This window comes from Paroedura picta, chromosome 5 (assembly GCF_049243985.1).
Source record: "Paroedura picta isolate Pp20150507F chromosome 5, Ppicta_v3.0, whole genome shotgun sequence".
Lineage (NCBI taxonomy): Eukaryota > Metazoa > Chordata > Lepidosauria > Squamata > Gekkonidae > Paroedura > Paroedura picta.
Window position 1 is genome coordinate 49,191,787 of NC_135373.1, and position 22,556 is coordinate 49,214,342.

Sequence of the window (22,556 nt, forward strand, 5' to 3'; positions counted from 1 at the left end):
TTAGAGACATGAACAGAATACTAGATCAAAAGAAGGACAGATTCAGGAATTTTAAATGTGGGAAATGACCCCAAAATCTATTCCAATATTTTGAAATACTAGAATTAGAAGATGCCTGGAGGATCAAGCACCCATAGGGCAGAGACTTTACTTTCTTCTCTAATAGACAGCAGACATACTCAAGAAAAGATATGTACTGGGTATTTTATAAAATAACAATGCATCTAAACGAAGAAGAAATGCAACTGAAGATATTTGCAGACCAAAATCCCATAGAAGTAGTTTGGCAATAGAACAGGAAACTAAGAGGAGGATGGAGACTAAATGATGATCTTCTATTACAAGATGATGTAGCAAGCAAGTGTAAAAAAAAAACTGGAAGAATTTTTAAAAATAAACAATACAGAAGGAATGTCCTCAGCCACGATTTGGCGATCAAGCAAAGCTTTTATCAGAGGAATCTTCTTAGCAGCTGCTACAAAAAAGAAATGAGAAAAATCTGAACAAACCAAGATATTAGCAGAAAAAAATCCAGAGATTGGAATAAGAACCCCATCCCCCCCCAAAAAAAGAAACCTCAATAAAGACATGTTAACAGAGATCAAAAAACTAACTAGAAATGATACAGAAGACATTAAACAAAGGTATTTTGAACATGCAAACAAACCTGAAAGATATTTGGCATATTGTCTCAGGAAGGAGAAGGAAAATACAGTAATAATAGGTGTAAAGAAAGGGGACCAAACTACGTATGCAGAAAAAAATACAAGGATTTATCAGTGCTGTCTTACTTGGAACTGTTTCTCTTCAAGTGTCACCTGCCGTTTTGTGTCTATGCCTATTGCCCCACTGTGAGCTCAAGTGAGTAGCCATGTTGGTAGCACAACAAAAATAGAGTCCAATAGCACTTTTAAGACCAATAAGGATTTATTCAAGGCATGAGCTTTCAAGTGCATGCACTCTTCCTCAGACTAAATGAACAATCATCATAACTGTAGGCAAAAGCAAATTGTGGCAAATTAGTAAACTGCCATTATATCCAAATCAAGCCACTGTGAGCTGTAATGATTATAACAAGTATAAGACTAGCTCTCTCCAGTGGTGTCAGTGAGGAACCAGGGGGGGGAAGGGTGGTCGCTCCTTCTTTTGTGGTGCTCTGCCCCCTCCTGGAAATTGTGAGAAAGTAATGTGAAAGAGGCATAGAGTTTTTGAGCTTCATGGCCTGTCTGCAGATATGAGACTGCACAGATGACCACATGATAAATCACTAACACAGGTAGAGTAAGTGCAACCCTATTTTCATACTTCTCGTCTCAAGAGAGAATGAGATGTTCTAAAACAGAATGCAAGGGGCACTACAGCAAGGACAACAGCAGAAGGCAACCATCAAAAAAGGAGATGGGTTTTGTATGAAGAACATGCAAAGAAGAAAATGACTGTAAGGAGCAAGAGAATTCAAGTGTGTTCTGAACCACCAAGGAATAAATTGTTCGCAGGAGCTTTCTAGCAAAAATATTTGATGGAGGCTATTCTTTGTAAGAAGAAATACTCTTAGTCTCTCAGGGTTACAGGTGATTCAACCACCTTTCCAAGATACAGACCCACTAGTCAATATCTGTTACTACTCATACACAAAGTCACACAAAGGAATAATTCTGCTTTCTTCAACACCAGGGATGAGGTGAACTTCACAGTGAACAGATTTAACAGACAAATATACAAGTTTAACAGCCAAGATCAGTTGTGAGCTGAGACTTGGATCTCCAGCTTGAATGGCTGCCAGATGATTTTGTAAGAGACACAGTGGTTGTGTTTGGTTTCCTTCAGCCTTGCAAGCCTCTTGTAAGCATCTCAGCAGGAGGTGACATCACTTCATCCCCAAGTATCATGGATAGGTCAGATAATTAAACTGCAGTTGGGGATACTATGATTCCCATAAGGTTGTGTCAGAACACATGTCTGCAAAATAACCACAATAAAAGCACAAACCAACAACAAACAGCAATCTTTGTTTTAAAAGGACCAGAAGGTTGAGGTCCTGGACAGTTGGAATCTTTCATGTTCAGTGGGGGTTCAGCGGACCCTCACTTTCCTTAAGCATCTAGGGATTATAGTAGACAACATTATTGCTTTCATCATAATTTAGCCCTGATGATAATTTCCTCCCATGACCCACCCTAACTGGCCATGTGGATCCAGAATAATCTATTCTCTGACTGGTTTTCACATAGTCTACATGGATCTGTGGTTGAAGATAATTTGGAAATTCCAGCTATGATTTGATTACTCTCACAAGCTTGAAAGTGTATGTGTGTCCCAATTATTCTGCTATTGTTCCAGTGGTTACCAGTGAGTTTCTGGATTAAATTTAAGGTACTGGGTATCAGCTGCAAAGTCCTTCATGGCCTACTATCCTCATATCTACAGGACTGTCCTCTCTCTATACCAGGGTTCCCAAATAGGGGTCCACAGACCCCTGGGGGTCTTTGAGGGCTCCAGAGAGGGTCTGCAGCCTTTCCCCTCCTACCTTAATGGACTTGGCCACAAGCTAGGGAACTAGATGCCTCTGCCCAGAGGGCTTGGTGGGTGTAAAAATCAAAGGAGGGAGAGCTAATTGTGTCATGTTATAGGGAGTCTGGGCAGTCTTCTCAGCTCAAAGAGGGGAGAGTCAGTTGTGTCATGGTTGGGGAGTCTGGGATGTCTTTTCAGGCCGCCAGTTTTTCAAACAAACATGAGGTAAAGGTGCCATAGTAGTAGTGAGGGAGGAAGTGAAAGGAGGGCGAAGGATGCATGTGGTGATATCCCTTCCGATGGCAGGGGGAGATGGCAGGGAGGCGTGGTCAGCTGGCATAATTTCTGGAGGTCCTCAAAGCTTGAACATTTATTTCAGGGGCTCCTCCAGAGTCAAAAGGTTGAAAAACATTGCTCTATACAATTGTCTGCTGAGTAGTGAGCAGTGATAAGATGTCCCAGGATATCAGTTGGGCCATGTGGATATGTAAACAGCATCCTCACAAATCTGGCAAAATGAGGACAAAAACTTACATCAACTGCCACTGGGGACCGAGATGCAGATTTCAGAGAACAAAGGCAGATGACATCTGACATGTCAGTCACAAGCATTTATACCGCAATAAATGTTGTCAGTCCTTAAGGTGCCACTGGACTTGTGTTTTATTTTGATACTATAGATTAACACAGCTACTGCCCCCTCCCACCCGGGCATCTCCAGCAGTATTCAAACCAATATTTATTGGTATTATATATACAGTACACTCTTGCACATTTTATCATGAAAAATACATTTTTCTTCAATACAAGACTCGGGTATAAAGTTCCTTGGACTCCAAGTGCCTAGCCTGCATGAAATATTTCCTAGTTGTGACTTAGCACTGAATTACTTTCTACTTCCTCAATTTTCAGTTTCCTTTCTTATCCCTTAAGGATGCCTTGTGACAGCAGGTCTTCATCATTAAGCCATCTGCTGCAGAAGCTTTTCTTCAGATAATATGAAAACAAAATCCATCTTCCCATGTGATTAAATTAAGTTATGGCAATCAACATAGCAAAATTGTGAAACTAGTGAAAATTAGATATCTATAGGAAATCTGATACCTACAGAAAATCAGAATTAAATAATGTGTATGTCTTCTGACAATTCAGGATTCTAAGAAGGTAGAATCTTGAAAATATAAGAATAAAACCAACGACTAAATAAAAAAAAATACACAGATGGGATGAAGGCTAGAAACCAGGAGTAGTTTGCACCCAAGCAAGCAAAAGAAGTGGGGAGAAGTAGAGGCTCAAGAGGCCAAGGACTACTAAAATTCAGTGCTGGGCTCTTCTAGAGGGCTGTTTCTTGACACCTGTTGCTACCTACTACCACTAATATTGCCAGGTAAAACCAGATGAGGGGGAGGGTGGGGAGTTCATCTGTGGCTTAAAAATGCAGCCTGTGGCGCAGTAGAATTTTGGGCTGCAATGCTTGTCTTCATGTTAAATCCAGCTATTATAGGCTCCTGTATTTCTTATGTTCCCAAAGAATATGAGTTTCAGGAATCTTGCTAGAGCCAGTTATGTTCTGAACAGAAGAACTAAAAACACATCACAATACCATATCAAGGTGATGGCTACTAGCTTAGGTTGTTCTTTAAAAGGATGAGACATATTCCTTGCTAGATCTGTCAGAAGTCATTAACCACAGACATCACCACAGTACTCTAGGACAGTCTAGGAACACCTGTTGGATACTCTTGAAAACAGAATGTTAGACTAGACAGACTTTGGCAATTGTTGAATAATAACTGCATTATTTTGCATTGATTTGAATAAGAAGCAAATAAGATTTACTGTGCTGAGCTTTAATATCTGATGAAAGGAAATATGTCTTTTGAAAGGTATGATGTGAATGGAAAAGGCTACCTCACTCACCAGGAGTTTCTACAGAAATTGGGAGTACAGCGAACCCCTCCTAGCACTGGACTCAACAGACAGTGTACAGAAGACAACTGTGTGCCCTTTATGCATCATTACAAGAAGGTAGAAAGGAACGCAACTGACATCAATGAGATTGTAACTAAAATCCAGTAAGTAAGAAAATTATTTTTGTTATTGTTGTGCTTCTGAAAATCATATTTTTGTATGGTTCTATATTTATGAATAGAGCCTCTTGTGGTGCAGAGTGGTAAGGCAGCAAACATGCTGTCTGAAGCTCTGCCGATGAGTCTAGGAGTTCGATCGCAGCAGCCGGCTCAAGGTTGACTCAGCCTTCCATCCTTCCGAGGTCGGTAAAATGAGTACCCAGCTTGCTGAGGGGTAAACGGTAATGACTGGGGAACGTACTGCAAACCACCCCGTATTGAGTCTGCCAAGAAAACGCTAGAGGGCGTCACCCCAAGGGTTACACATGACTCGGTGCTTGCACAGGTGATACCTTTACCTTTACCTTTATATTTATGAATGAGACCTTTCTCCTCCTTATGGCACACAGAAAACTGATATTTCTTCCACATGGGGATGTCTTGCTTTGTTTAGAGTTGTTTGCAGCTTTATAGCTAAAATAAATGAAAAGGCGGGTTCTTTCCCAGAAAAGTTCAAATTTTGACAGGGAGGCAGCAAGGGAGGAGCAAAGGCGGCATTATTAGTGTACAGTGAGCAAATATTTTTGGGGCTTTCTTGGGGCTTTCTTGAGCAAACAGAGAACTAATCCAATTGTTACTTATCTAGAGGTGCTTATTGGTAATCCATTACCCACTGAAGTATGAATTGGGGCCATTTGGCTCATAAGGGCCATTTGCAGTGAGTTTCCCTTTACAGTTCAGTAGGCCAAACAAGGTGGGAGGAACCAGTCTTTCACAATTCTTTTCTGTACTCTATTTATCTATCATCTATCCTAGCAATCATCTGACTGTTTCAGTTCATGCATCTCCAATCAAGCAGTTGCTCAAGGTTCCTGGCCCCAAGGAGATAAAACTGGCCTTAATCAGAACCAGGGCCTTTTTGGATATGTGCCCTCCAAGATCTCAAACAATTTCTGAGGGTCTGTAAAACAGAGCACTTGTGCCAGGCCTGTGGTTGAGGCCAGAAGAATAACATCTGGGTCTCCCTGCCAAAAAACCACACAGTTAGACAAGCCCTCCAAGCATTGTGCAGTCCTCATAAGGACACATTTTTAAAGATGGTTTTTATTATTTCAGTGATGTAAAAATGTTTTAATATGACTGTTTTGAGCTTTGTTGTCAACCGCCCTGAGCCCACCAGGAAAGGGAGGTAGAGAAATAAACTATTATTATTTCAGTTCTTATTTCTTTAATAAATCTGCTAGACATTAAAATGCCTCTTGTTTTGCTGTGGCAGCATGACTTGTAACATCCTGACACTAAGTGTTTTATGCTCTTTCAGTTGAATCCTAAACACTCTGTAGAGCATGTTCATTAGCGTACATTTTAAACTCTGTACAACTGACAAGAGGGCTTGAACAGCTTAATGCTCAAGAGCAGGGGAGAGGATCTGGGTGTATAATTTTTCCTTTTGTTTCAACTAAAGAAGAACAAATACCTCAAATTACAAACATTTGAATAGCAATTCTCCAGCACTTCAAGAGAAATGCAAACTGTAGGATGAGATTGGTTGGTTGGTTTGTTGGGCAGCCAGGCAGGATCTGTAGTTTGAAGCATATGCTCAGTTTTACTGCTGAAATTTGAATAATTACTGCTTTACAGTCATTTACTCAGTCCAAGAAATCGTTATTCTAAAAATAAAGACAGAAAGGGTTTGATTGCCTATCTTTTTATTCTCCTCTAGAAGGTATATAAGCAAGATAGCAGCAATGATGAAAAGTTATAATTTTAATCATATAGGAGTGGGTGTGATGTGCATCTGAAAAGGAATTCAAAATTACTGCTATTGGACTATTACACTACGGTGGTTTATATGGTATTAGGAACCTAAAGAGACATTCAAATATATGGAGAGTTAGTGTAATGCAGTGGTTAGTATGCCAGACTAGGACTGAGGAATCATAGAGTTGGATGGGGCCATGTAGTCCAACCCCCTGCTCAGTGCAAGGAGACCAATCCCCATCCAGCCATGAAGCTTACAGGAACTGTAATGCTAAAAACGTTTTCCTAGGAGTAAGCCCCTTTTAATGAAAAGTAGACCTGCTTCGACCTGTTTCCCCCGGTCGTCCTTAGACCAGCCATACACTCTCAGCCTAACCCATCTCACAGAACTGCTTTGTGAGTAAAATGGAAGAAGGAAAAACATGTACCTCCTTGGAGGATGAGTGATGGCCGATGGTAGCATTTATGGTAGTGATTGTAGTATTTATTCAACATATGATATATGCAGGGGGTACTTTACACACATCTCAATAATCTTTTCAACCTATGCCAGTATAATTATCCATAGTTAAATGCTTAATGCTAAATACTGTAATGTTTGTTTCACAGAATAACTAAAATGATGATTGACCTTTTTTTAGGGAAAAATACCAGAATTGCTCCCAAGATTTCCACAAGGCCCTTTTGCAGCAGGATAAAAATAAAGAAGGCTATATAACAGTGGACAACCTGCACAAGATGCTAGAAAACTTCAACTGTTGCCTTGACTATCAGCAGTACAGTGAACTTCTATACAGGTTGTATGGGTCTTTCATTTCGTAAAAGTATCATATCTGTGACTTGAAACATTTGAGTTATCCTGAACATAGTGCTTGACTAATACTACAAATTAAAATAATTAAATAACTTAGGTCCAGTTGGTTTCAGTATATGAAAGGTTGCCGCATTCACTTGCGCTGCTACCACAGCTTGCTAAAAGCATTTAAATTTTAAAGGGACTGAGGTGTTGTCTGCACGGGACGTTTCCCCCAGTCCCAGTTCAAATTAATCCCTGCCTTCTACACTGAATTTGATTTGCATTTTGATTATGGCGTTTTAAAATTTCCTTCTGCAATAAGCATGATTGATCTGGAGTGACCCTACCTTTCCCACACAATATCCTGGAGTGGATATAACCCTCGATATTTGAAAAATCGGCATGAGTAAAGGTGCAGCTTTCTGCTTTTCCTTGAACTAACTTGCTACTTCAAGCCTCCAACACTGTAGCAAAGCCCTGATTGGCCAGGGCATCAGTCCAATGTCTTCCTGGTTCCCAGGTTGCAAGGCTTCCTTTAAAGTAACTGCACTCCAGAAGCCCTAACTTCTCTCCGCAGAGATTTGCCCCTGGGATTTATTTTCCCTCCTCTGCTGTCTCCAATCCTCTCCCCACCCCCCTCCCCTGCATTCAAGAAAAGAAAGAGGCTCCTGCTGCGCTTGGCTCCCCTCCCCCCTTCTGAGCTTCCCCAATCACGTGCACAACATTTTCTATTTCAATTGGGGGTGGGGGTGGGGATAGAGGAAGACCCGAGTTCAAATTGATCTGAATTTAGATCTGCAATAGAATAAACAAAGTGAGTGCAGAATCCCATTGAATCCCATTGAAGTTTAAATGCCCCTTTTCCTCCATTAGAAATATTTGAGGATGAGGAAACCTTCTTGGGTGCCCATAAAATTAAACCTTCTGGTCCAGTATTTTTCAAACTTCGGGGGGGGGGGGGAGGTTGATGCCTTTACCTCAAAAAACAGCTCTCCCAGAGCCCCAGATACTCCCAGATCGATTCTCCATTAAACTCTATAAGGCCATTGGTTCACATCAGCTATAATGAAGCTAACAAATTTCAGCATTCCTCAATATTTACCAAATCCAAATATCATATCGGTACTGGGATTCAGGAATATCAGGAAATACTAATATTTTGGGGGTAAAGTACACTCAAACCCAATAAATACCAGGGGGGGTTGTTTTTTTTTTTTTTTTGCATATTCCTAGTAAGGAATCCGTTCAGTGCAATTTTGTTTAGTCATCAAATAATTAAAATATAAAATATTCAAAATATAAAAAGAGAAACATTTTAGCAATACTGTATAAATACAATGATTTCAAATATAATATTTTTGCTTGCTGTGATTGGGCTGATGAGAAATGTGATTATTTTCTTTTTAATTTTCTGGAGCATTCACAGCAGCAAATTAGTGCACAAAAATCTGAATCCTGAATACCAAGATTAATACACGTTTTTTCTGTGTATGCAAAAATAAAGATAACTAATGATAACCGGGAACCCTTGATATTTGCTAAAAGTAAACAATGCAATCTGGGTGGGGGAGAATGGGCTCAGGGAGCTGACTGACCTCTCCCAGTTTTGAACTCAAATAGATACTCCATCTCTGGAGGCAGGACCCAAAGGGACAGCTGTGCACTGACAGGTAAGCCAGGAACTATTTCCCCAACCTGCTTCCCCCTTTTCCCTTTGTTTGTGTCTGGAACGCAAACCCAGTAGTGAGGCACCAGTGGGGGTACCAGAAGCAATGGATCATCACCACCATGGCCCCTCACATACAAACAGGATTGGTGCATGGGGTCTAGATCAGGAGAGCAATTTGATGAAAGGGCCCAAGCTTCTTGCTCTGCATTTGGCTGACAGACAATGCATTGGCCTGGCTACCCCTTGGACAGGACACTTTTGGGGGGAGAGGGGCTGAGCCACACCGTGCTGAGTGGAGTGGGTAATCACATCATCCTTGAATTCATTCCTTTGCAGGAGCAGAGCCCTAGGGAGTATCTACCAAGGTGTTCCTGTCATTTCCTGTTGTTTTGGATGTTTATACCAGACAGGTGAGGGATTTTTGCATGGCACAAGCCTTTGCTGGGGGGCAGAGGATGGGTTGCAGTATAGTACCACCCCATGGGCCACATAATGGATCCCCTGGTGACCCCCAATGGACCTACCAGTGGCCACCAAAGCAGTCTTGGCCCCTTGTAGCTGCACTTGTCTGTGTTTTGTCATCTTGCAGGTAAAGAACCAACAGGGTAAGCACTGGCTCAGACCACTTTCCCTCTGGCCCCACTGTTTCCTGTTCACAGATCAAGATCACCTTCAGAAGCTGACAATGTCTACAGCCTGCTGCCCCTGTGTGTCTTCATCCCAGGAAAAGAACACCCATTTCCTTTGAGGTTCATGGAGGTGGACTCTGCTCCTCTCAGCCCCTCCCCCGTTATTCCTCTAATAAAGTGTCAACATTTGCCAAAACTGTGGGGTGGTGGTGTTTGAATGTGGGTGGGGAGGTTGATTTCCAATACAGATGCTTCTAACTGCCTCTGGAGTGAATGGTGCTTATCTCTACAATTAACTGCTTTCTCAGTCCAGGAGTTTCTTTGCAGTCAGCCCCTGAGCCGTGTGCTCTAAGATGATAACAAACATCAGTAGAATATTTGTTGTAGGAGTTTCGCCATGGAGAGCTGGTCTGAATCCCTCACACAGGGCCTGGATGGCTGCCCTGTCCAGGCAGAAGCAGTCCAGTCATGTGCTGTCTGACAGATGGATCTTGCTGATATGTGCCTGGTATCACTGAGCACAGAGCCTTCTCTACCATTGCTATGCCAGCCTGACATAGAGCATGAGCTGTAAGTGAACATGTTGAATGAAGAGCAGAGGTGAGAGAGCATAAGGGAGCACCAGGCCAGGGCAGGCTTCGGTGTCCATGCAGGAGGCCACTTGGCCACACTTTCAGGTGCACAGGGACTGGTAACAGAAGCTGTCTCCTTAAAGGAGTGGGATATATGCTGTGGACAGAGAGCCAGCATCCCTAGTCCCACTCCTTTCTGCCTTTGGGCTCTGATGGGCACTTGGCTTGACCCTGTGCCTGGTGACCCTTGATTGGTTCTGGCTGCCCTGCCTGTCATGGCCCCTCCATGGAATGGTTCAGTATAGATTCTGGAGACGTTAAAGTAGCTGTGGTCACTGAAACCCAGCTACTGACTGTTTTTTCCCTGCTGGCCTCCACATAGCCAAACCCTATGGGGAGCAGACTAACAGCGTCATAGTTACACTGTGGCCAGCCATGGCAGTGCAGGCATGCCTCAGGATTGTTCTGCTTATTCACCTTCCTACCTGACATTTTGGGATTCAGCAGACTTACATTTCCAGAAAAGACTCTCTTTTTCCTGTTTGAAAGGAAGAGAGAATCTTTTCCTCCACCTATAAACTGAGTGATTAAACTCCCCTGAATTAAATCTCTAATGAGAATTTTTGCTGCATTGCTCGTTTTCTCAAAGACTTTTTCATGATAAGCACTTCCATTCATTGTAATTTTCTGCAGACTAGTCCTTTCCAGATTGAAGTCTTTCCCCCCCCCCATCTTAAATAATAGAGTAGATTAGCATATGCATTTGGTTTATTACGAAAATTTTAATACCAACTTGGCGATTTATTCCTTCACTGAAAAGCCTTGATTATTTCCTTTTCCACTGAGTCTCTAACATCTGAGCCAGCTTGACATAAGCTAATACAGGGATTGGTCTGCAGCTGCTAGATGTAAAAGCACTGCTCGTGAATGGGCTTTTGTTTTGTTCTGTTTTGTTTCCAGCAGCAGATATATGAATCTCTGTGTTACGTTTCTTTAACCAAGTCTTTTTTTTTTGTATCAGGGTTCCCTTCTTACATCCCTTCTTAAAAATAAAAGCCTCTCCCCATTTAATTAGTATCGTGACCAAGAAATATTGTCGCAAAAGGTTATTTTGGAAACAGTCAACAGTGAATGATTTACAGAGAATACAGCCCATGAGAGGCATTTGGGTTTAATAGTTTCATATTAAAAATGACATCTACTGGTCCACATCTTTGTTATGCGTCTTTTGCCTTGTTGACACACTGGTGAGCTTCTAAGAGTCTCAACTGTTCTCTGTGATACTCTCTGAGACCTTAGTGAGCAGCAAAGCAGCCTGACTCTACACTTGGGAGTGCAAATCAAAAAGGAGAAAAAGACTTTCCTTTTGGCCCAGCTGAAGTTAAGTTGATACTGAAAGCCAAGCAAGGAGAACTTGTTAAAATGGAAGCTTTGATCTTTGCAGGGACTTCATGTGCTCTTATCTTGATGCTACAATTTGAGATTTTCTTCTCCATCTCTTTCATGATGTGCAAGAGAGAAATCTGACTGAATAATTATTTTAAATATATACAAATTGTTTAGTGAAAAATATCTTTCAACAGGCAGGCCTGAGAATTCTGCTTTCTTTTTCTCCTCAGATTGGGCATTAGCATTCAGAACAACAAGCTCTCATATTTTGATTTTCTGAGATCCATTGGTAATCGTGGAGCATTCAGAAGGAAAAAACGCATCCTGCCACCTGTGCCACCTATCAGCTTCATGCAACTGAGCATAGATGAGGCCATGATGAAGATAAAACAGATAGTTACAGATTCATCAGATTTTTTATACAAGGTAAATTAAATGATCATCTTAAAGGTATTCAATATAATATGCAGTCTCAAATTTAGCAGTGATGCTATGCTAAATATTTACACACATATTTCATATAGTAGGGATGAGATCCCGCACCAAATTACAATTTTGGCAGTGCACCTCACTCTGCTTATCAAATTTAGGGGTAAGATCTTTTCACATTTTTACTGGTACAAGAGGATCAGGGTCACTGTTGACCCCGAATATATTATGTAAAGAATTATAAGACTCATGAAAACAATAATATTCAGGAAGAAGCTGCAGTAAGGAGCGGAATCTCTCTTTCCAATGTAGACAAGGAGGCTGGCTTCAGCTGGTAGGCCAGAATGAAAGCATCATTACACTGGAGAGGAAGAAGACTTCTGTGATTTGAATCAAAATTATATCAGCTTAAATTTTGAAAGGTTGTATAAGGCAGGCACAGCTAGGCAACTGACAACAAATTGATACTAAATGAGGACCTTTTTAATGGTTTCTGGGCAAGCAGAATGAGTTCTCCATCTGCCAGGGGCCTTGCTCAAAACTTCATAGAACTAATGCTGAAATGTTTGGTGGCAAAGAATACAAAGGCATCAGTACCAGTGCACATGCTGTTAAGGCGCAAGGACCATGCTCTTCTGCTCAGTTGCTTTGTGGGAGCCACCACAGCAGCAGCATTTACAGTTTTCTCTTCAACCATACTTTTTGAGTTGCTATTTATTTGTTTCTACTTGGATTCTACCCTTTTCTCTTGCTGTTCTCTATTTTGATTTGCAGTTTTCTGGCTTACTGTTCTCTGCTGTGAACCCAGTGTTTATGAAGCAGTGGCCCACTTTTCGGAAGTGATTGACATGCACACCTCCATTGACTAGAGATCATATTTTCCCTTAGATAGACAACTGCTTAATTATAGGCACTTTCTCATTAATCTGTAAGTCTAAACAATAATACGTCTTCCATAAAGATAGATTCAAGTGGGTAGCCGTGTTGGTCTGAAGTAGCACAACAAAAATTGAGTCCAGTAGCACATTTAAGACCAACAAAGATTTATTCAAGGCGCGAGCTTTTGTGTGCAGGCACTTTTCCTCAGACAAAATAGAACAAGGATCATGACCATACAGATATAGAGCAAAGGTAAATTAGTGGCAAATTAGTAAACTGTGTCATAATATCTATATTATGCCATATGATAATTCTTTGCTAAAACAGCTAATCAGTCCTTTTGAATTCAGTTGTAGTTCACAAAAACATCAGAGAAATAAAACTGTCCTGTGCTGGCAAGTTATCGTGTCCTGAGACCAGAGATTCAGAATGATGTTACATATTACTAACATCACATTACAGTCACATTGTCCCAAATAAATGAAACTAAAAAGAAGAGGGAATTGTAAGGAATGTGAGCATAAGTGTTGAATGAGGTTAGCATGCATAGTGAGATTTTAAAAAAACCTATGTCCTTGTTGAGTCCAGGATATGCCATTGTTTTAAGTGCTGTAATAACTGGAAGGCTGAAGTGTTTCCCTACTTTTTTTTTTTAGCCCTGTGGTTTTTGATACCAGACTACGTCCATTAATACTTTGGGTGCAGGGTTTGACCTGTTTGCCCTATGTAGACTGAAAAACCTGTAGGGGAGCGCTTCAACCTTCTTAGACAATGACTACAAGGAAAAAAAACAGCTGACACATGTAATGGATGTTTATAGTGGGCACCTGCACAGACTCAAAGCCTGCTGTCCATCTCACTTCAGGAGCTCTTATTTATCTGCCATGTCAGTGAAGAAATGCGTTGGAAAGCAAGAGTGTGAAAACTGGCATTCATTCTCTCAAGTTGGCTCAAGCCCGCTACCAAAAAGTTCCACAACAAACTCCAGAAAATTCATAGAATCATAGTGTTGGAAGGGACCTCCAAGGTCATCTAGTCCATTCCCTTGCACAATGCAGGAACTCACAACTACTTGCCCACCCACAGTGACTCCAATTTCATGCCCCAGTGATCCCTCCACCAAAACTTCCAAACATAACTTTGCATGGTTTAGAACCCATTAGTATGACTACACCAATTAACCATTAATATATCATTAAGAAACCTATTTTTACAGGATCTGGTACATAACAAAATTACTGGGTGTGCCACATACATACTGCAAGTACCCTCCATGTTATATGTGAGAGGGAAACCTGCAGTTACAAAACAGAACCCTGTACATCCTGCATGTCCATTCTGCAGGGAGTTTTCTTCTCACATGTTTCAGGATGCACTGTGGGCATTTGTTGAGTACCTGTTAATGTTAAGTGGGCTGCATTTGAAGCTCAGTGACATATTACTTCTGTGTGTGTGCTCAGAGATTTTTTTAAAAACCTCTGCATATAAATGTAATATGTGAATAACGACAAGCCCATATTTGAAAATACTAATAAGATCACTAATACTGGCTCCTGCCCCAGCCCATTCACAAAGCCCTATTTTTCTACCCTGTAATGTGTGGAAAGGGTCAGTCACACCAGTGGGCTCACTAGGAGGCAGATGCTTATGTTCCCTGTCATCCATGGTCTTAGTGAAGCTCACGGATCATCTTGAAACACTCAGAGTCGCCTTCAGTTCCATGGAGACCTGTTGCAGACTGCCTACCCACCTGACACTTTCCACCTGATAATGAACCCTGCTAGGAAACAAAAGCTCTTGGGGAAAAGTTGGCAAAATGCTAAAAGGGTAATCCACTGGGAATCTTCATTGGCAATTTTGTATGTCGAATACTCCAAGAGCTGTGCATTACCTATACATTTGCCTCTGTCGTTCAGTAATAGCTCTGTTAGAAATCGCTTTCCCAAATGCCAGCTATTTAGAACTGCCTTTATTTTCTGCTGTTGGCAGGCCTTTTCTGCTTTTGACAAGGAGAATACAGGGGCAATTTCAGCCCAGGATTTCCGGCAGGTGCTTCACCACTTCTGTTTTACGCTATCAGAAAAGCAATTCAACCATCTCCTCAGACTTCAGCGGCTTCACGGGGAGCACTCTGTAGACTGGAAATATTTCCTTCAAAAATTCAACTTTCTCTCAGAGGTAAGGATGCTACCAAGGCCCTCTCAAATGAGGATGATGCTCAGGGCTGGGGGATGAGGGACAGCAGTTGGTTTTTTGTTTTTGTTTTTTAACTGGACATTCGATTTGAGAAAGGCTGGAGACCCAAAACATGGACAGATTTGTTTATATTGTGTTGCTTGTATTTGTATCCTGACTTGGCTTCAAACAGAACTGTGGAAACAACCTTGGGAAGTTTGTTATATTGGCTTCTGGTCAGTGGCTGAGGAGGACTTTAAGCCTGGGTCTCCCTAATCCAATCCAGCACTCTGTACAAATCCAGCAGTCTATACAAATCACCACATTGCTCTCCAGCAAAGGGCACTTTAAAGTGAACGGTAGAAGAACCACTGGTTCAAGTATAACTCAGGTCCACAGAAGAAGAGCGATCTGTTTACATCCCAGAGAGGGGAAAATGCTAAAGATAGCTGTGTTGTTCCACACTAGAGGAGGTGAGGGTAGATAAACTGGCATATGAAGCTGGGATGGGATGGGATGGGATGGAGAGCTAAAGTGTACTATAAAGGGTTTTGTTTGTTTGTTATGTGCGAAGTCGTGTCCGACCCATCGCGACCCCATGGACAATGATCCTCCAGGCCTTCCTGTCCTCTACCATTCCCCGGAGTCCATTTAAGTTTGCACCTACTGCTTCAGTGACTCCATCCATCCACCTCATTCTCTGTCGTCCCCTTCTTCTTTTGCCCTCGATCTCTCCCAGCATTAGGCTCTTCTCCAGGGAGTCCTTCCTTCTCATGAGGTAGCCAAAATATTTGAGTTTCATCTTCAGGATCTGGCCTTCTAAAGAGCAGTCAGGGCTGATCTCCTCTAGGACTGACTGGTTTGTTCGCCTTGCAGTCCAAGGGACTCGCAAGAGTCTTCTCCAGCACCAGAGTTCAAAAGCCTCAATTCTTTGACGCTCGGCCTTCCTTATGGTCCAACTTTCGCAGCCATACATTGCAACTGGGAAGACCATAGCCTTGACTAAACGCACTTTTGTTGGCAGGGTGATGTCTCTGCTTTTTAGGATGCTGTCTAGATTTGCCATAGCTTTCCTCCCCAGGAGCAAGCGTCTTTTAATTTCTTTGCTGCAGTCCCCATCTGCAGTGATCTTGGAGCCCAGGAAAATAAAATCTGTCACTATCTCCATTTCTTCCCCTTCTATTTGCCAGGAATTGAGAGGGCCGGATGCCATGATCTTTGTTTTCTTGATGTTGAGTTTCAAGCCAACTTTGGCACTCTCCTCCTTCACCCGCATCAACAGGCTCTTTAGTTCCTCTTCACTTTCTGCCATTAGAGTGGTATCATCTGCATATCTGAGGTTGTTGATATTTCTCCCTGCAATCTTGATCCCAATTTGTGACTCCTCTAATCCCGCATTTCTCATGATGTGCTCTGCATACAAGATAAATAGGCAAGGCGACAGTATACAGCCTTGCCGAACTCCTTTCTCAATTTTGAACCAGTCAGTGATTCCATGTTCAGTTCTCACTGTTGCTTCTTGACCTGCATATAAATTTCTCAAGAGACAAATAAGATGCTCTGGTATTCCCATCTCTTTAAGAACTTGCCACAATTTGTTGTGCTCCACACAATCAAAGGCTTTAGCATAGTCAATGAAGCAGAAATAGACGTTCTTCTGGTACTCCCTAGCTTTCTCCATGATCCAGCGTATGTTGGCAATTTGATCTCTAGTTCCTCTGCCTCTTCGAAATCCTGCCTGTACTTCTGGAAGTTCTCGGTCCACATATTGCTGGATCCTAGCTTGTAGGATTTTGAGCATAACTTTGCTAGCATGAGAAATTAGTGCGATGGTGCGGTAGTTTGAACATTCTTTGGCATTGCCCTTCTTTGGGATTGGAATGTAAACTGACCTTTTCCAATCCTGTGGCCATTGTTGAGTTTTCCAAATTTGCTGGCATATTGAGTGTAGCACTTTTACTGCATCGTCCTTTAAGATTTTGAATAGTTCAACTGGAATGCTGTCACTACCACTAGCTTTATTGTTGCTCAGACTTCCTAAGGCCCATTTGACTTCACATTCCAGGATGTCTGGCTCCAGGTCAGTAACTACCCCATTGTGGTCATCAGGGATGTTAAGCTCGCTCTTGTATAGTTCTTCTGTATAATTTTGCCACCTTTGTTTGATCTCTTCTGCTTCTGTGAGGTCCCTACCATTTTGGTCCCTTATCATACCCATCTTTGCATGAAACGTTCTCTTCATATCTCCAATTTTCTTGAAAAGATCTCTGGTCCTCCCCATTCTATTGTTTTCTTCTATTTGTTTGCACTGTTCATTTAAGAACAGTGAACAGTGAAAGAACACTACTATAAAGGGTAGTGGAGCTATTTTTGTATTGCAGAACTTAATCCTGGAATGATTCGGGATGCCTAAAACACATTTCACACACCAAAACAGGGCACTTCAGAAAGGAAATAAATGCACGTGTGAAGTACAGACAGGTACAGTTCAAACACTTTCTGTGGCAAACTATGTGCTACTAGGGGAGAAAATGAAAGGCAAGATTCAAAAACATACACACCTGCTTCCTGGAGACAGCTGGGCACCTCTGGAGAAGCACAGCAGAATGAGATGGAAAAGTAGAGGGGCCAACTATACAGTTGGGGTAAGAGAGTGGCATGTAAAACCTGTTACAAATTGGATGGACTGAGGGATAACCTTTTAAATGTTTTGGCTAAGATTGAGGTGAGGAAAGGGAGTTGGCACTGGAAGATGGGAGGGATGAAAATTTCATCTCTCCAGAGAGGAGCTAACTCAAATAGTTTTTGGAATGTCCATTGTAAAGGGGCAGCAGAACAAAGTTTGTGTCCAGTGGCACTTCTGAGACCCACAAAGTTTAATTCTGGGTATGAGAACTGAGAGACTTAGCACAGGCAGATGCAAATTCCTTCAGATACATTAAAGTAGGGTGGTTAGCTGTGTAGAGCAGCCTTTCTCAACTTGTTTACCATTGAGAAACCCCTGAAACATTCTTCAGGCTTTGAGAAACCCCAGAAGTGGCAGGATCATGCAGAATATGGTTGGGAAGCAGAGCTGTATAAACGCCTACTCAGGGCCCCTCCCCCACCACCTCTAGGCCCATCATTGGCCACTTTGGGAGGGAGGGCAGGTCAACATCGCCATATATAGTCACATCACCCAATAAATGTTTAACAAATTAAAAAAATACATACAAAATAATTAACTTTCACTCAGGAAAGCCTTACCAGGGTCCAGCAGGCCTGATGGGTAGGGGGAACTTGATCGGTGTGTTGCTCGGTCCCCATGGGCAGGCCTGCTGATGGGTTTCCCTCTCCGTGGGGCTGTGTTCTGCTGGCTGCAGCATGGGGAGGGGCACTTTTGGTGTGCCTACACTCATGTAAATAACAATAAAGCTATGGCCCTGTTTATGCCCCAAACTATTCTTGGTTGTGTGTTCTTTGTGCACTGCCTTGCTGCTTCGCAATTAGAAGCAAAATTACTTTTAAGTGCTTGGCCCTTTTAAACTGGCTGGCAGAATGCCCTCTCTTCAGAGTTCCAGGGCAGTTGAACTGAACAACTGAAGGATATTCTGCAGGTTGTTAAACGTCAGAACCACTAGGTATAGTCAAGCAGTGGGGAAATGAAATTTCAGAGACAGGGCCAGTCCTGGATTTGGGGAAGCTTTGGCCTACTTTACATAAGATGACCCCTGTGGCCGAAGTGGGCTGGTGGGAAGCTGAGAAGAATGGTGTCTGTGAACTGAAGGCCCACAACCACCATTTCCCCTGTGGCAGAGGATTCTGGAATACACCTTACCCGAAATTTGGATACTGCAGGCTGCCTCCTGCTAGGCCACACTTAGCATCAACTAAGAATTGATGGTATTTTGTTTTTTAGAGAGTGGGCCTCTTGATTTTTCCTGGATCTTTAGAGGGGCAGTCCCTTTTGGTATAGATCACCAGGTTATGTTCTCTGGGAAGAAATGCTGCTGACAGGGAGGAACTGAACTTCTGAAAGGAGTTTTGCTTAAGTTTCATTTCAGGAAAACAACATGCAGTTTAAAGAGTTCTTAGCTTTCCTAAACTGCTTCAGCAAAATCATCAATGGATTAATGGATCATTGTTTATACTGGAACAGCAATCACTGCATAGCCAATGGTTTCTGTGCCTCTTGGGTTTCTGTAGCAGTCGGATTTCTAGGGATGGTCATGAACCATGTGATGTATTTCAGTCTCCTCCCTGCACCAAGCCTGCCTTGGGAGACTTGTTCCAGAGTTACTGAAATGACCTGATCTGGCCTTACTACAATGTCTAAATCCTTAAGCAGCCACTTCATTTGCATCTCCTATCGAAATGAATCTGAAATGTGTTGTCTTGTATTTCCTCACCTCTTACCCTTCCACAGTCCCCAATCTAGTTTGTTCGCTCACTGGAGCAATGTTCAGTTTTGTGTTACACTACATCATAAAATACCATGTACAGTCATGATGTTATAAAAATAATGTAAATGATATATGGATTACTTTATGTGGTAATTAGTACATACACTGGAATCTCCTTCCTTGAGATGTGATTTTGTACCACTGAGAGGTGTAAATATCAGATTCCCATGGAGGGACGGTTATGTAGACCTTTTGCATCCAAGTGTGGGAAGAAGGGAAAAAGAAGCCATATTTTGTTCGTATTTACTAATTTGGCTAATAATGTGTAGTAGTAGTAGTAGTTTTGGAATTCTATTCTTATAACCCACCCTTCCTTGAGCAGCTCAGGACAGGTAACAACACATCTTAAAAAACAATCCAATACAGTGTATACAGGTTAAAACAATCTCATGTACTTATATAATTTAAAGTTTTCAAAGTGTTAAAGGCACTTCTCTACAATTAACTTTTAAGCTTTCTGTGCAACAGTGTGCCATCTATACATATCTCCCATCTTGCTGTGCTGAGTAAATCCCTATTTTGATGGAGGACTTTTTGTTTGTTTGCCATTTGTGTGGCATCGCTAGCCTCGTTTCCAATTGACTGCATTAATGCATGAAGGGAAAGCTGGCCTTGTCTGTGGAATTCCTTCTTTTCCATACGTCAGTGGATTCCATGGTGATTCTTTTGTGTACGTCCCATCTAGACTGAGAGAGAGCGTATGAAATGTGCTTGTTGGGAGCTGACGAATCAACAGGTATTGGATCGTATACGAGAAGTAGTGAGTGCTCGTTTTCAGGCCATTGAGCAAGACTTTAAAAATGCGGATAGTGCAAAAGCAAATCTTGTGTCCAAAGAAGACTTCAGAAGTATCTGCCATCGGTGGTTTATGCTTCTGACTGATCAGCAGGTAAGACAAGCAGAAGGGAATTTTCCCAAAGTCTCTTAAGTGTAATTATTTATCTAATGGATCTTTGCATGTGTGTCAATAGTAACCCATGGAACTGTCATTCAAAGTAAATGGTGCAGCAGAAGACTGTGCTCTCTCTTCAGCTATTGTTTGCCCCTATCCTTGGGTTACTTTAACACACAGTATGTTAATATTCTACAAGGGAGATTGAGGAGAAAGGCCAGGAATGCAATGGGTAGGAGGTATGTCACCTGCAGAATTATCTGCTATGCTATTAAAGATAGCATTTATTTGTTGGTTGGGTCTTTCTTGCTGAGACTCAAGGGGGATTGCATTAAGAAAAGTAATATAATTAAAAGGTGGAATATGCCATTAAAACAGTGCAATAAGGACTGTATACAATTAAAAACAATGCAATTAAGGCTAATATTATACAGACAACAAACAGTGCAGTGAAACAGGATTACAGTGTTAAGAACAGTCCAGTCTATATGGCATAGAATATACAATGAACAATACCAATGAACTGCCTACAATTTCAGAAACTTTATTACAGCCCTATTCCCATTCTAGTTCCTAGTTATCAAATGTCAAACATGGACACAAAAATGTGAATCCCTGTTCCCAGATATTTATGCGAGCTTCTGTAACAGGGTCTTCTTCAAATATTACTAGGGAATGTTTTGAGAGTTTCTGCCAGGGCATGGAAACTGTTTTCATGAGATTGGGCCCCGCACTCATAAATAACATTGTGTGTATGTTGGCCTGTGCAACTTGTGATCATCCAAGCCACTATAGCCTGTTTGTGACCCAACCAAGCCTGTGCAAAATATTAGTGGCCACCAGGGGCTCAATACCCAACACAGGGGAGGTTCCCTATCTCTGCATGTCTTCTTCCATTCAGCCTCCATGAAAGTCGGTAATTCTGCCTATTACCAAATATACTTGGGGCAGCCTATGTAAACTTTCTTGTCTCTATGTAGAGGATTCAGATCCAGACTCAAATAGAGGAGAAAAAGTACTGCACGGTCATAGCCCTGGGAATAGAGTGAAAAGTTCCAAAATATTTATTTACTTAATTTATTTATTATATTTATATACCGCCCTCCCCGGGGGCTCAGGGCAGTTTAGGCTTAGAAAGTAAACCCAAAGCTGATAATAAATTGGATTAATCCAGTTTATTGAAGAGAACTATTCATATTGATACATTTCAGCACAGAATATCAAACAGCCCTTCAGTAACAGTCCATGATTTGGGCCTCCAGCCAGTCATTGCCTCCACAGAGTAGTGTGCAGAGCAATCAAACCACAAGAGAAAAGGGGAGCAAGAAGTAAACAGTGGTAGGAAAGAAGATAGCGAGACACAATTAGCTATCCTGTTCTGCACTAGAAAGCACGATTCATGGAGTTGCCATGAGACAGAGAAAATCTGGAAAAGTTAGAATGAATTATGATCGGCAAAGGATGGAGGGAGAAGCGGATCAGAGACTTGCCATACTTTCAGAGAGGGAGAGACTGGAGATGTGAAAGAGGATTGGCCCATTAGAGTAAGAGCTGGTATGAAGAAATCTTGGGCATGAAGGGAATGAAGTCAGCTTGATTACATCGCCTTGGTTACTTGGTTAGGTCAAAATATATAATGGCCACCATGCCTTGATCAGGCTGGGCTGGGTCTGCTTTCCAGGACATTTCCAGAGGTCCTTTTTCAAGGGGGAGGAGGATAGTCTGAGGTGCTTGGGCCCCACTTCCTGCAATCTCCTGGGGGCAAGAAAATGAATGTACTTTCCAACACCAGGTGGAGAAGGGGTACACCATTAATATTTTCCTTGCCTCTCTTTGTGAGAACAGTAGATTGAGAATGCTCCTGAGACTTCCCTTAAAGGAGCTCTTTGATTGCCCTTTTTCCCTGCCTTTCTCACTTGTGTGCTTTCTTGTGTGTCATTCCCTGAAAAAAGACCCCCCCCCCGTGTCTTGCCTTCTTTCTCCTGCCCGCTGCTTCAGTCACAGTGGATCACCTGGATGGGCAGCTGAGACCTCCAGTCATGGGGCCTCCTCTGACAAAGAGCTGAGCAATATTCTCCACAGGCAGGAGGAGAACTCTGCAGTCCCACTTGCCTAGCCAGCCTGCCATGGCAGAGCTGAGGAAAACTAGGGTCCAGCAAGCATCCAGCTCAGAGAACAAAGAAGCCAGCTCACATTCTGGCACCATCAGTTTCTATTGTCGTTGAACACATTTTGATTTTTTCCCCCACTTGGTGTGATTTTGGTGCCTTTACTCACACTTCGTCTTGTTATTGCTGGTCTCTGTGAGGTCTGACCTATAGAATTAGTCAAGGTATTCTCATC

General features: G+C 42.1%; 1 protein-coding gene across 5 annotated transcripts in view; it reads left to right on the top strand.

Moving 5' to 3' along the window:
* Positions 1 to 22,556, top strand: part of EFCAB6 (EF-hand calcium binding domain 6) — a 103,608-nt gene that overhangs the window by 68,433 nt on the left and 12,619 nt on the right. For all 5 annotated transcript variants that reach the window (XR_013231062.1, XM_077337812.1, XM_077337813.1 and 2 more), the window contains 5 exons: positions 4,398 to 4,586; positions 6,983 to 7,138; positions 11,627 to 11,822; positions 14,694 to 14,882; positions 20,007 to 20,210. Coding sequence is in view for 4 of the 5 variants with exons in the window: in XM_077337812.1 (XP_077193927.1) it covers positions 4,398 to 4,586; positions 6,983 to 7,138; positions 11,627 to 11,822; positions 14,694 to 14,882; positions 20,007 to 20,210 (934 nt within the window). In the remaining variant the exon portion in view is untranslated. The remainder of the gene's footprint in view (positions 1 to 4,397; positions 4,587 to 6,982; positions 7,139 to 11,626; positions 11,823 to 14,693; positions 14,883 to 20,006; positions 20,211 to 22,556) is intronic.